Here is a 14,870-nt window from a genome sequence, read left to right as displayed (position 1 = left end):
AATGGAATAGTATCAAATATCATATATTTTTTTTAAAATATCTTCTTCTTTGTTTTTTTGTTTTTTTTTTTTTTCTCCCTAATAAAATCCTAACTCCAAACGTGAAGATGATGTAAAAGGGTAGAGATATTTCAATGTAACAACTAACAAGTACAAAAATGGCAGCGATCTTTGTTGAAACTAGCTGGAAGTAAAACATCACGGCGCCATGAGTATGATGATATGGATACTAAATCACAATCAGGTCTTTAAATATTTATATAAAAAAAAAAAAGTCGGGGGTAGATAGATAGGGAGTGTGTTTGTGAACAAGATTTTCTGGTGCGACGTAATAAAGGAATAAAAAAAACTTGTATATACTTGTACAGACTACATTGATAGATTCCCACCGCCTTTTATTTCAATGAGAATTTAGAATTATTGTCTAAAGATTTTTGTCATTTAGTTGGTTCCTCGAGAAACATATAAAAGTGGAATTGGAATATGGAAAATTGATAATTATTGAGTGACCTCAATCTTGTAAAATACAATTTGTCATATTAATGTTTACAAATTCTGAAGCCTATTCTTGTAAAAAAAATATACACTAAAAAATTAAGCTGCATATGTTACTGGTAAATTATATCCAAATTAATGGACTACGTAAATAAAAATGCGAGAGAAGTCATAAATATTTGATAATGGGCTAGTATTCAGATCCACTTGAACTTTCTTCTGTGAAACACAATTGGGCGGGCAATGTTTTAAGACCAAGTCCCAATGGTCGGCCCATATAATCAATGAATGATTAAAAAAATAAAAAAAAGGTCAACAGTCAAAGGCAGTAGACCATCGGAGGCTTGTGGGTCTCTGTATTTGTTACACGTACCCAACAAGGAATTCCAACCGCTTGGTAATAGTCTAATAAAAGAAATTTCCAAAACACACAAAGAATGTTGCAAAGCAAAAACAAAGCCGTGGAGTTGAAGAAAACAGAGAGAATCAGAATCAAAATGAAGATGAAGATGAATATGAAGGCGGAGACGATGACTCTGGTTTTGGTCAACTTAGCAGGGATTATGGAGAAAGCAGACGAGTCCTTGTTACCGGGCGTGTACAAGGAGGTTGGTGCAGCTCTCCATACTGGGCCTACTGGGCTTGGATCTCTCACTTTGTTCAGGTCCATTGTTCAGTCGATGTGCTATCCTATAGCCGCTTATCTCGCCGTCCACCATAACCGAGCTCATGTAATAGCGCTCGGCGCTTTTCTTTGGGCCGCTGCTACTTTCCTCGTCGCCTTCTCTTCCACTTTCTTTCAGGTATTTCTTTCTTTTTTCTTCTTTCTTTTTTTTGTTTTTTTTTTGTTAACCACGAATATGCTTTTATGATCTTATTTATGCTTTTGCAACCAAGCTGAAGAATTGGGATTCGGAAGAAAACAATTATTAAAAAAAAACTGGAATTTGGTTTATGGACTATGGAGTTTTGGGTCTTGGGTCTTGAATTTTTCGTTGTTTTGGTTTAACAACTTAATGATAAAGTCAAAGTTATAGCTCAGTCAAAATGGTCGGAGTTGATTGTAGTTTGGTGCAGGATTTTTTATTATCATTATTAAATAATTTTAAATTTTTGGAGTTTTACTTTTTCTTTCTTCATTTTCATGTGTTTTCTCAGCAACCAAACGGAAGATTTAGTGTTTTGGTAATTCTTAATTCCCGATAATTAGTTTGCAACTTTTAATTGAGTTTCCAATTAAAGTTATAGGATTTTTCCAGTTGTCATTTGCTATGCTCAGATAGCATATTTTGGATTCCTTTCTTAATTTAGTTTTTGATAATTGAACGAATCCTTTATTCACAATAATTACTAATGTGGTTTCCTAGTTGGCATAAGATGGATTTAGGAAAAAATGATTGAGAAAAGGAATGTTCTGGAATATACAATGCTTTATGAATTTCGTTGTCCGTTATTTAGGCATATCTAAATCTCCAAAGGGTCTAATATGGGTATTTTCTAGCAAAAATAGTAAAAGAAAATGGTTGATGCATTTGCTCATAGCCTTTCTTGTTTAAATAATCTCATCTAAGAGAACCTTCATATATTACAGCTTATCTCTACTCATATTGTTTTATATCCAGTGTCAGATTCCTTTATTTTCAATTTTTTTTTTTTTCTATATATTGGTGTATCTCAAAATATGGATATATAATCATGTTGTACAGATACGGGTATGACTAATATAATGAGAAGGATTCATGTGACCTAGCACAACTCAAACTTCAAAAACTAAATATTTTGAGAACTTTATAGTTTTAGTATAGTCTACTAGACACATGACAGAATTACAATTTATACTTCTTCTTTTTTGTTTATTTATTTTCTTTCAGTACTTCTGGGTTGCTACTGAAATGAGAAGTCTATATCTTCCATACCAAATCGTCGACATAAAAGTTTAAATAATATAGAATATAAAATTTTCAAATCATAAGAGAAATGATAATTTGGTGAAGATTATGCGAGCATTTGATGGCATATACATGGAGTGGGTTCATTTCCAGGATTCTGTAAAAGATAGAATTAAATTTCTCTCTCTCTTTCTCTCTCTCTCTCTCTCTCTCTCTCTCTCTCTCTCTCTAATCAGAAGTTATTAGTTTGACATGCTGTTATGAATAACAGACTTGAATATCCAATTTCTAATTGCTCATTGTCAAATCAGGCAGTAACAAAACCAACAAAGAGATCATGAATGGGTGATTAAATATGACCTTTTGGATAAGTTTTGATAGTTAAATATAGTTTCATTTAAGTTAATTTTTTTCACTTCTCAAGACATGTGATTAAGCTAGTTAATTAGAGAAGGATTATTGTCCTTGTCCCATAGCAGCTGATTATATAGGCTTTAAAGTGGTTCAACTTTTAATGAACAGGTGGCTATATCAAGAGCTTTGAATGGGATTGGCCTTGCTCTAGTTGCTCCTGCAATCCAGTCCCTTGTGGCCGACTCAACTGATGACAATTGTCGTGGTACAGCTTTTGGATGGCTTCAACTAACTGGAAATCTTGGTTCTATTATAGGTGGGCTCTGTGCTATATTAATAGCTCCAATAACATTCATGGGAATCCCTGGTTGGAGAATTTCCTTTCATATTGTTGGAATAATCAGTGTTATAGTTGGGGTTTTAGTCCGTCTCTATGCCAATGATCCACACTTTCCTAGTGAAACAAAAGCTAGCAATCAGGTTTCTAGTAATTCCTTTTGGTCAGAAGTGAAGGAGCTGGCAAAAGAAGCTAAGGCAGTTATTAGAATTCCATCTTTCCAGATTGTTGTGGCACAAGGTGTCACTGGTTCATTCCCTTGGTCAGCACTGTCATTTTCGGCCATGTGGTTGGAGCTTATTGGCTTCTCCCATGAGAAAACTGGTTTCCTCATGGCTTTGTTTGTGATTGCTACTTCTCTTGGGGGTCTGTTTGGAGGTCGAATGGGGGATATACTTTCTGTGCGTCTGCCAAATGCAGGAAGGATCATTCTAGCACAGATAAGTTCAGGATCTGCCATCCCTCTAGCAGCAATTCTTCTACTGGCATTACCTGATGATCCATCATCAGCATTCCTCCATGGTTTGGTCTTGGTAATTGTTGGATTCTGCATATCCTGGAATGCTCCAGCTACAAACAAGTACGTACCTGAAACCAACTTTCTTTTTCCCCCCTTCAATCTCCATAAAATCCTCGTTAAATTTTAATGATCACTAGGCTTTGAACTCTTCATTAAAGGTAGAGGCGTTGAGCATTCAGTACTATATCTGAAGCATTTCCTCTGCGAGTTCGTCATAAAAAATAACAGTATCAACAGTATCACCAAAAGCGATAAAAAATTATGGTAAAAGCAACTAGGCTATTTGTTAGAATCCTTGAACAGTCTATTCCTTAGTATGAGGGAACAAATAAGAGGACAAAAAAAGAAAAAATAAAAATAAAAAATACACAAACAGAACTACCTCCAACACCAAAAACACATTGAAGATATATATATATATAAAGAAGAAACTAACAATGATGACATCGTCCATGCAGTCCCATTTTTGCAGAGATAGTTCCTGAAAAATCGCGAACGAGTGTCTATGCGTTGGACAGATCTTTTGAGTCCATACTATCATCATTTGCTCCTCCTGTAGTTGGGTTATTGGCACAGCATGTTTATGGTTATAAGCCAATTCCTAAAGGATCCAGTGCATCTGAGGAGATTGCCACAGATAGGGAAAATGCTGCATCATTGGCCAAGGCACTGTACACAGCAATAGGAGTTCCAATGGCCCTCTGTTGCTTTTTCTACTCATTTTTGTATTTTACCTACCCAAGGGACAAGGAGAGAGCTCGGATGGTAGCTTTAATAGAATCAGAGATGCTTCAGATTGAATCAGAAAATTCTCCTGCAGATGTATCTCCTCAAGTTCAGCTCTCGGAGTCGGAAGAACTATATGTTGAGGACAGAACTGTTATTGACGTTGACTACGATGGGGAGGATGTTCTTGATCTTGATGATGACGATGAAAAGACATTGTTGTATCGCCAGGTGACATTTGCCAATTGAAGCCCACAGTAGTCTCATGAAGGCAGAGCTTGGCTTAATTTCCTTGAATCTGCATTATGTTGAAGAGTATTTCAACTCAGGAGCTTTTGTTTTTTATCAAGCACCTGGAAACTTTCAGAGTTGCACAGATCGATAAAACTATATGCAAGCACATTAGGGTATACATGTACACAAGCCATATATCCGTCAAAATTCTTGACCTTCAACAAGAAAGTGTTGCTGCACTTGGAAGAAAGTGACAGATCTTTTCCTTAGCCAACTTCATAGTTTAGTGACCTCCTTTTTGTTGTTCGTACTCTATGCGTCCTTGTATTGGATTTGTTTCTTTCCAAAGATTTTTCCCAGTACTTGGAGGTCTCCTATAGCCTAATATTACCTTATCAGCGTTCAGAGTTTCGGAAGCAGGTTTGGTGAGATACGGTGAAAAGAGTCTGAACAAAAGAGATTATGATCCCAATTTTTTTTGACATCTCCTGTATAATTTGGCTTATAAAGCATGAAAAGAATACATTCAGAATAGAAGTACCAAATTCAAAATTAATCAATTTTTTTTTTCTTTTTATGAATAAAATGAATCAAAGCTTTATGTGGATAACCAAGGAGTGTTTTCTCATCGATTTGGGAGAAAAAGTTTTTAAGTGTCTCCTATGTACTGATCCTCTCTTCGCTCTTTAATGGGTGAAATTTGAAAGATTTATTTATCTATATTCAGTTTATATTAATTTTGTAACTAATATTGAAATCATTTACTACGTACTTTATAAACAATTTGAATATGTGGCACTGCTTGAGATATATTTTATTATATTTCTATATTAAATAAAAGTAGTATTTCATTTACACTATGTTTGGGTTTAAGGGTTTAAAAGTGGAAAGGAAAAGAAATCAAATGTTTAAACAGGCAAGGAAAAGAGAAGAAAGGAAAGGAAATTATTTGTTTATAATTATTATTTGAATGATTAATGAATGGAATGGAAAGGAAAAGAAATGATATGAAAGACAATATATATTTTTGTACAGCAATAATAAAGATAATTTTGAAATATTAAGAATTCATTACAAGTTTTTTTCTTTTTCATATCCATTTCGTATCAATATCAATTTTTGGAAGGAAACAAACTTGATTAAAATTAAAAAAACTAACGCCTTACTTTTCCTTCCCTTTTCTTTTCTTTCCATCTTATTTTAAACATCAAGGCAAAAGATTGAAACCCTTTTTTCCTGCTTTCTTTTATTCCATCAATCCAAACATAGTGTTACACTCATTGAATACAAAAACATTCCTGTTAGGTTTTTTAATAACATCATCTACACCTCTTGGAGGAGCCTAAATTATCCTTATAATCTTACCTAAGTTAAATTATTTTCAAAACTTAAACTTTTTTATTTTCAAAACTTAAACTTCTTTTATTTATTTATTTTTTTACAATAATTAATTTGAATATTTCAAAGTTTTGTTAGTCTATATTTTAATTAATTTTATTCAAACTAAGTGATAAGTTTTCAATTTGAAAAAAATAAAAAAAATAAATCTATATGATGATTTTAATCAGATAAATTTTTTTAACCAAGTGATAATTTGTCAAATATATTTTACCAAATATATTATAATTTGTCAAATTTGATTCAACGAAATGTAATTTCAAATTTTCAAATATATTTAACTAACTATATTTATCAAATATATAACTTACTTAAAAAAGTTTTTCTAATTAAAATTATCATATGGTTTTTTATTAAAAAAAGGGAAAAATTATCACATAGTTTACATAAAAATTGATTAAAAATATAGAGAAAAAAACTTTAAAGTTTTTAAATTAATTATTGCAAAAAATCAAAAATAAAAATAAAAGGGATTTTGAAAGTAATTTAACATAAGAATTTAAGAGTAATTTAGTCTCCTCCAAAAATGTAGCTGACACTATTAGAAATTTAAAGATTATTTTGATATTTACCCTAAAATTCAGATGTAAGTGAAATATTATAAAACAAGGCAATTGCCAAACTTTTCAGTTGGCTTGAAATGTCTTTGATGATGATCACCAAACCATTTTAGATCAGGGGAGAAAAATTTTTAGTCAAGAGTCCTAGTCCAATCAAACGGTTGTCATCTGGGCGGGGCCTCACTAATCCTCTATTCGAAGTTGTGAACCTTCGGCCAGTATAGTGTTTGCTTTAAAATTTTGCATTTGTCACACTTACATAGCCATTGTGTTGTTAAATTGTACACCCCAAACCTCTCACTCATTAAAAAGGATAAAAATGCTGCCACATCCCTATTAGGTTGGTCATAATGTTTATTTTCCTTTTGGAAAAAGAAAAAGAAAGAAAAACACTCCATCAACCTCTCAAAGAACATGATAATAAAAAAATTAATCAATTAAAATTAAAATTTAAAAAAAAAAAATCCATTTCAAAGAACATAACAGAGCAAGAAATTCCTAATGGCCTTTTAAAAAGTATTTTATTATAAAAAGAGAAATTGTCCAAATCGATTCTGTTAACTTGGATCTAGATGTTTGTGTGTATGTGTGAATTTCATTCACATATACGACGAGCCTTTACCTTTCCCTATATTGCAACATTTGGAAATAGCACATACAATATTGGATGCTATTCCCTTTATACATTCAATATGAACTTCTTTGTTAGATGCAACCTCCGATGCATCCTCTATGAATGTAGCTTATATGTTAAATACAACATGTGCTTTAACTGGGCTTTGTAGCAGAAATCATCACAAAAGCCCTATTCCTTACACATTTGAAACCAACTAGCCCACCAGCCCTGCAAAGATCTTCCAATTCACGTTCAGAGAGGAAGATTTTACTCCCTGATATTTGCCTTATATTCTGTGATGACAAACATATTAACTATCATATATGGGACAAGTATAATGATCAAAGAAAGTCAGACCCTTTTAAGTAAAGCTTCAATAAATTTACAGCATTTTGTGAAATATTATTTCGATGAAGGAAATCATTTTTATCCCTACAAATACTCCACTTCTATATATATATATATATATATATATATATATGTTTTACTACAAAATTAGAATCTATGGAATTACAAAGGAAGATGATGAGCATCACTATTAACCCAGATAAACTTTCCCACCACGCAATCCCTAAGTATCCTTCTTTTTGCTCATCAATGTAGGCTGGAATATTGAACTTACTAAAAATAAAGATCAAACAGAATTTCTTATTGTCCGATATCTACTTAAGAAGGATTTAATACATCATAAAAACAGATAATTTATATACTGGACTTGATTACATAAGTGAAGTGTTTTTAGGGGGAGGTGACTTAATTTGGCAATGATGGTGGCGACTAGGAGGTCACTGCCCACTTAGAAGATTACGGGGTGGTGACTTGAAATGAGTTTTAGGCGGTTTATGCAGATTGAAGCAGCTATGTGGTAGTTTTGTATGGTGAAATCTTTGTGATGGTAGCAGTGGTTGCTCAGAAACTCAGAAGTGGTTGTTGCATAAGTGTATATCATCATAAAGTGGTTGTTCTATAACTTCAAGCAACAAAACAAAGTGCTTAACTGCCACCATCACTAGCATTAATTTGGCAGCAAATAGGATGACTGAGTGTTTTGCAGAAACTCAGGCATGTTTTGAGAAAGCAACCCTCAACGAGTTTCGCTTATGTGTTACATCCTTCCGACCTAATACCTAAGTCGTAATAAATATATATATATATATATATATTTTTTTTTTTTTAAAAATGGGGGCAATTTTAGAACACCTGATGATAATGTGTAATCCAGACATATCATAGAGGGTCAGTGATTTTTGAGTATTATCACTATTCATCACATGGATAGAAAAGTTCATTGCCCCGCTATAGAGTCCTACAATTAAAATCACGGAGACTCTAGGGACAACAATGGGTATGGAAAAGAAACCATGAAAGTAAACGATTACATACATCAAAAAGCATTAACATGTTGAAACAAACCCAGGAACTGCATCATGTAAGTTTCAAGTAGGAAAAACATACCTGGCGTGCAGTTCTCAAAAATGGGACAAAAGCAAAAGGTCCATCAAGTATGTAGGTAGTTGCAACAAACACTCCACCAGGCCGCAAAACTCGACTAATTTCAGCCACCTACAAAACAATAGCTGACAAATTCAGGGGAACATATACCAGCTAAGGTTGGCCAATAAATGAAGCTTCCTTTTTATTTATTTTTATTTTTCTTTTCTTTCTTGGTAGGGGAGGGGAAATAGGAGCTAAAAACCTAAAGGAGCCGACTGGGAGGATAAATTACACATAGAAAGATATTATATAAGATTTCATCACTGAAATGGGGTTTCCATAAGGTGACCTTTAACGAGAAAACCATACAGAGAACTGTTGACCTTCAGAAAAATTACTTTGCACAATGCCAATGACTTCTAATTGTGTTAAGCCCTTGCTAAATATTTTATCCAGCAACATAAAAAAAAAAAAAAAAATTTCTCCATCGTTGATACAGAAAGCCATGTTTTTTTAAATAGCAACTTTTATCTAAATACTAGCTTCCTATCAAATCCATTTGATTAAAAATATATAAAATAAAAGGATTCAGTCAGCAATCTTTTCCAGACAGTCATATTTTCACAATGTAATCTTAAAAGGCTAAGAAAATGATCAATTTCAGAGGTCTTTCCATCTCAGGAAGTCAAATGGAAAAGTAACAACAGTTATTTTTATCTGTTTTGGAGAGGATAATTAGTATAATTCTGGATGCTAACATGTTGCCAGCATCACACGCACACTCCTCATGTTCAGCTTGTCTTCTCATGTAAGAACTGGCATGATACTTTAACCTTGTCAACTTGATTTTGACAAATCAAATAAAGCTACATCTTTACAAAAGTTCTTCATTTTAAGTATATATTTTGCATCAAAAATATGAAATCCATTAATAGATTGAAAGACACATTTCAGATTGAAGCTCTTGTCCTGCAGCGCAAAAGCTAAAGCACACAACATATAGGCTCACCATTTATGAACTGATTAAAGAACAAAGGAACGGAGTAAGCAAAAATTTGTAATGTTCATATGTCACTCAAAAATCTTAGTAGAACTGTGTGGTTAAATGTCTACATCAAGAAAGATTATACATTCAATTGAAGCATGATGCCTGTACTTCATCTATCCTTTATACATAAAGATAAGAGTCTAATGGAGTAAGGGTTGTGTAGCAGATCAAGTACTTTTAACAACATGTAAAGGAAACACTCACAGCTGCTGATGGTGAAGGCCAACAGTGTAAAGCAGCACCAGCATGCACAGCATCAATAGAACTTGAAACAAATGGAAGCCTAGATATATCAGCCCTGACCAAAACTATGCTCCTAAAAGATAAAAAATAAAACTCAATCAGATATAAGTTTTCAACTTAAACAAAGACTTATTATTAAGAAAGATCCCTAAAAAATACAAGCAAATGAAACTTTAAAAATGATTCATGATTTACATTTAGATTAGAGTTAAATTATATACTCTTTTGGAAAGTCGTCTTCCTGCTTAATGAATTCATAGCACTGCTGCAGCATGCTTTCTGAGTAATCGAGAGCAACAACAAGAGAAAAAAGTCCACTCTTGGCAAAAAGTCTTGAGAACAACCCACTCGCACAACTTGCATCAACAATGTTTCCACCTAAGACCGGCTTTAGGAAATCCTTAGTCAGCTCAAACTGCAGACAGAATTGTTACATGGCAATTCAGATACACTAAGGTAGTCAATTACAATTTTACATCATCACTTTGCAGTTTCATATAACATATACAATGAAAATGACGTGATTTATCAATAGCATGCAAAAGAAGTCTTTCATGTCAAGTGCAAAATTAGAACTAGTCTATCTCATTTTCTACTGATGGACGACGATATAGCATCTTTCAGTTAAACTTCTCTTTTCATTAGTTTACTTTCATTGGTACTGGTGTTTTTTCCCAAATCCCTTACTACTGATATCCACTACATACATAAGATAAGAAGAATGATATAGTTTGCATGAAATAAAGAATAGAAAACAGAACATCTATTACCATTTCCAACTTCCAAAGATTATAAAAGTCATAACAGTGCAGCCTATAAAATACTAATAACTAAAGTAGTAATTACGAAATATAAATGGAAGACAAAACAATATCATATAACCTCTCCCTCTGGGCCAGGAAAACCACCCCATACAGAAAAGCTTTGGCGCCATCCCCTCTCATAGAGAAATGATACCAATGGGGTCCTGATCCAACAGAAAGCAATAGGCACGATTACAATATGCAAATTGAATCATGTTCATGCCAGTTGAGCCATCAGATTGCGCAACAAAAAGAGTTGAAGATGAACTATTAAACCAAAAACATCCATGCTTAATCCATGCCATGCAAGCCAAGAATAGTAAAGGCTAGCCTAGCTATAAAGAATATATCCTGATCCAGAGCCCCATTTTCAGAAATTCACAGAAAATGAAATTTTTTTTTTTTAAATGAACGAAAGGCTGCTACAAAATTGGATACCTGAAAAGTTCTGTGGAAGCTGGCATTGATTCGCCATAGTTCTTAGCTCCACTTGCAGCTGTCAGATCAAGATGGGTCTCGTTGCCAAAGTAAGTCTTCTTGCAAGTGCTACATTGTAAACTAGACCCAGATATGGAATCTCTGCACCAAAATAAATTCAGCAAACACAAAGTTTAGTGTGATACAAAGCAGCTCCAAAAATTATTAGCAACAAATGCAATATTAAAATATCAAAATACAAGTGCAAAATTAAGTTTTGCAAAGCAAAAAAATAATAATAATAATAATAACATACACTGATACGACCGGATCACTTCTCCACGACAAGAGGTCAAAACATATAGGACAAGCTAAAATATGCTTCTTCTTGCTGCTGCTGCTGCTGCTGACCTCGTTTTCCACTAAGACAGGACCCTATTATTGTAAACAAATATGCAAGAAATATCAACCCCCCGATTATAAAACAAGCTAAAACCCATCACTATAATCCTCCAATGCATTATATAAAAAACAGTAGTGTTCAAGAAACAATTTTTTTTCACTTCTTTACAACATACAGATATAATAACGTGAATTTTGTTAGTCAAATCGTTAGATATTCAGGAATTCGACGGCGTACAAAATCGTATGGACTATATTTGGTTAACCGGGAAAAATTAAAAAAAAATAAAAAAAATAAAAAATAAAAAATAAAAAAGGAGGGAAAAAAAGAAAATTAAAAATAACATTTCCAATTTCGTATCCACTGAAGCTTCTCAGGATTCGAATGGAGAAATCCAAAAGAGTGAGACTAGAAGCCAATTAAAAATTACGTCAATAAGAATTTAATAACCCAAAAAAAAAAAGTGTTCCGTACGGTAGGAGGCTTGGTTTCAACGAAAGCGGTAGAAGAAGTAGAAGAAGCTCGAACGTTAACGGCGAGATTGCGTTTGAAAATCGGCTTATAGGTCTTCACCAGGCAACGCCCCGAGTTACCGAGTCGAATAGGAAGCAAAATCGGTGAGAGATTGCCAATCACCGTGGCCATAACCTCTATCTGTCTCTTTTTTGTATGTTTCTCACTTTCTTTTTTCTCTGTAATCCTCAGCTATTTCAAAATAGCACATTTACATATATATATATATATATATATATTAGAGGAGTGTGAGGACGTGGATTAATACTTACCGGGAAATTTTTATGTTAAATTTGGAAACTACACACTCGTACAATTAAGTGTGTCCAAATTTTTTCGTCTGGCTTTGTTTATGAAAAAAATACCTTTCTTCTTATATCATTTTATTTAAAATAGTAAATTAAATTTATTGCAAAACATTTGTAGTTTAAAATGTAAGACTTTTCACATGGAGACTTGGGGGATTTTACCACTATAATGGTTTTCAAAGAAAATATACATCAATTTGGAGTTATTTTAATTTATCTGATATTATTAGTTAAAGAAGTCCATATTTTATAATTATTAGTTAAAGAAGTCCATATTTTATAATACACCTTTTCATAATTGTCCAATTTTTTAAAATGTAAGGTCCTACAGCGATGGGCCAGGGGAGTGGCATAAATGAATTAGTTAAGGGCTGCCAACTTTGTGAAACATCCATAGGCAGAAATTTCTGTAAAATAAGGATGTTCTTCTCACGCTTCTTTCTTTCAAAATCTCAATTAGTTAGAAGGAAAATGTCTAAATTAAGGATGTTCTTCTTACGCTTCTTTCTTTCAAAATCTCAATTAGTTAGAAGGAAAATAAAATTTACTTCCATTACAAAGTTTCTTGAGTCATCAAAATAAAAAAATTCAAACTTATTTTTTATTTTTTATTGATAATAAGTAAAATTCAAACTTTTAAACACTCATTAAGTAGTTACGTTTAAGAATTCAAATCCAAATACCTACCGAATGTTTGTAACAAATATGGAACCATAGAGAACAGTGGGCTCTTATCTCCAACCCAATAGAATACCATCCAATCCGTTTTCCAGATTGGACAGAGTAGCCTATTGACCATCAGATAGAGTCTTTGCCTTGCCTCTCAAGTTTCTCCATGGCTCCTCTATTTAGATTGTATTTTTGGCTTCCGCCGTGTCACCTTATAATTGGCTTATATAATCTATTTGATTTTTTGCTCTATTGAGGGAAACATGCTGTTTCTTCTCCTCTATTTAGATTGTATTTTTGGCTTCCGCCGTGTCACCTTATAATTGGCTTATATAATCTATTTGATTTTTTGCTCTATTGAGGGACACATGCTGTTTCTTCTGTTTTCCTCATTTGTGGTATGCGTTGCAGGCTACCCTGACTGAGCTTATGCTGCACTTTTATTGGTATCTTCCTTCCTCTCACACTTCTCATCCTTTTGCAGCTTGCAACTAGGGCGGTCCTTACTGTAACCAAGGTTTCCATTCCTCTTTGTTTGGTGAGTTAGTCTTTGGGCTCATTTTTATAACATCTCCTAACATTTTCAGCTCACTCGTTTGTCATGGGCCTTGGAAGTTTCATAGTATAACAACACCTGTTCAAATAGAACTCCTTCTACTTTTATCATTTTTAAATGTCTGTAAACAATTTAAAATGGTGAAACAAGTAGGGTTAATGTGTCAGTTAGCAGCGTGTTACGCATCTGAACAAAAATAATAAATAAAACCCCAAAAAAAAAAAATGAATGAAAAGTGTGCAGGAATGAGGTCATGAGAATAATTTTAGTACTTAATGAAAGTTTGATTACCAACAAAGCCCGTCTAGCTCAGTCGGTAGAGCGCAAGGCTCTTAACCTTGTGGTCGTGGGTTCGAGCCCCACGGTGGGCGTTTAGATGAATTTGTCTTATGTTCTGAATTTGTTTTATATTCCTCTCTTCCATCTTTTTGGGTTGTAGCATACAACTCTCTAACAAAAGTGGATAAAGTTTTGAAATTTTTTGTTTGTAAAAAAATTTATATTTACTGTCTAGTGGAAACTAATTTTTACTCCTTTTAAAAGTATACTATTTGGTAGAAAAAAATGCTAATAGGTTTTTTTTTTTTTTTTTTTTTTGGTTGATTGGTAAGCATCCAACAATTACAATTAAATTTAATCCAATTGGGATAATTAAATGAGAATAGTCATTGTTATCTTAATCACCCTAAAGAGGCACAAAAAAATGTTAGCCAAGCAAAACATACTACACTCTAACAAAAGCTTTTGTTGTTTCACAATTGAAAGGTTTTGAACTTTTTTGTTTGTAAGAAAATTAATATTTACTATCTAGTAGAAAGTAGAAATTGATTATTAGTTCTTTTACAATTATACTGTTTAGTAGCAAAAAAATGCTAATAGATTTTTTCTTTTTCCATTTTTTTTTTTTTAGTGGTAAGTATCTAACAATTAGGATTAAACCTGATTGGGGTAGTTAAATGACTATACTAAGCCCAAAAATTTTAAGCAAAAAAAAAAAAAAAACAAACAACACGCATTACTTAAAAGGAAAAAAACTATATACATAAATATATATATAGGGGTAAAATAAACATTTTATAATTTAATTTGAAAAGTATTAAATGATAATTTTTTTAAAAAATTTAAAAGAGAAGAATAATGATTTTTCTAACTTCTAGATATTAAGTGTGCTTTTAACAAACTTCATAGAGGTAAATAAATTTTTTCCTATGTTTTTTAAAAGTTTTAAAAGCTATGAACTAAAACTAAGGATCATGTATAGCTTCACAAAAGTTGAATATAATTAAATAATGTAACTAGAAAGACAATTTTGATAAATGTAACTAAAAAGACAATTATTGATTGCTA

General features: G+C 32.7%; 2 protein-coding genes and 1 non-coding gene across 3 annotated transcripts; 2 read left to right on the top strand and 1 right to left on the bottom strand.

Annotated features, from left to right (window-relative positions):
* Positions 1 to 910: 910 nt before the first annotated feature.
* LOC107420827 (uncharacterized) lies at positions 911 to 5,111 on the top strand. Its single transcript, XM_016029888.4, has 3 exons — positions 911 to 1,298; positions 2,907 to 3,655; positions 4,054 to 5,111. Exons 1-3 carry the CDS (start codon positions 933 to 935, stop codon positions 4,568 to 4,570), a joined length of 1,632 nt encoding a protein of 543 aa, XP_015885374.2. The 5' UTR covers positions 911 to 932; the 3' UTR covers positions 4,571 to 5,111.
* A 1,895-nt stretch (positions 5,112 to 7,006) lies between these two features.
* LOC107420825 (uncharacterized methyltransferase At1g78140, chloroplastic) lies at positions 7,007 to 12,198 on the bottom strand. Its single transcript, XM_016029886.4, has 8 exons — positions 11,952 to 12,198; positions 11,391 to 11,509; positions 11,096 to 11,236; positions 10,737 to 10,821; positions 10,076 to 10,269; positions 9,816 to 9,927; positions 8,585 to 8,692; positions 7,007 to 7,422 (listed from the first exon to the last, which is right to left on the bottom strand). The coding sequence occupies exons 1-8, from the start codon at positions 12,120 to 12,122 to the stop codon at positions 7,282 to 7,284; spliced, it is 1,071 nt and encodes a 356-aa protein (XP_015885372.3). The 5' UTR covers positions 12,123 to 12,198; the 3' UTR covers positions 7,007 to 7,281.
* A 1,623-nt stretch (positions 12,199 to 13,821) lies between these two features.
* Positions 13,822 to 13,894, top strand: TRNAK-CUU (transfer RNA lysine (anticodon CUU)). The gene has a single exon. It is a non-coding gene; the product is annotated as a tRNA-Lys (tRNA).
* The last annotated feature ends 976 nt before the right edge of the window (positions 13,895 to 14,870 follow it).

Source organism: Ziziphus jujuba, chromosome 5, assembly GCF_031755915.1.
Source record: "Ziziphus jujuba cultivar Dongzao chromosome 5, ASM3175591v1".
Lineage (NCBI taxonomy): Eukaryota > Viridiplantae > Streptophyta > Magnoliopsida > Rosales > Rhamnaceae > Ziziphus > Ziziphus jujuba.
This window is presented reverse-complemented; position numbering and strand designations above follow the sequence as displayed.

Coding starts and splice junctions, on each gene's coding strand:
- LOC107420825 (XM_016029886.4), bottom strand. CDS start 12,122: ATGGCCACGGTGATTGGCAATCTCTCACCGATTTTGCTTCCTATTCGA. Junction 9,928..10,075: donor GAAGACGACTTTCCAAAAGA/GTATATAATTTA, acceptor TTTATCTTTTAG/GAGCATAGTTTTGGTCAGGG. Junction 7,423..8,584: donor TTTTGAGAACTGCACGCCAG/GTATGTTTTTCC, acceptor TTGTCATCACAG/AATATAAGGCAAATATCAGG.
- LOC107420827 (XM_016029888.4), top strand. CDS start 933: ATGTTGCAAAGCAAAAACAAAGCCGTGGAGTTGAAGAAAACAGAGAGA. Junction 1,299..2,906: donor TCTCTTCCACTTTCTTTCAG/GTATTTCTTTCT, acceptor TTTAATGAACAG/GTGGCTATATCAAGAGCTTT. Junction 3,656..4,053: donor AATGCTCCAGCTACAAACAA/GTACGTACCTGA, acceptor TCGTCCATGCAG/TCCCATTTTTGCAGAGATAG.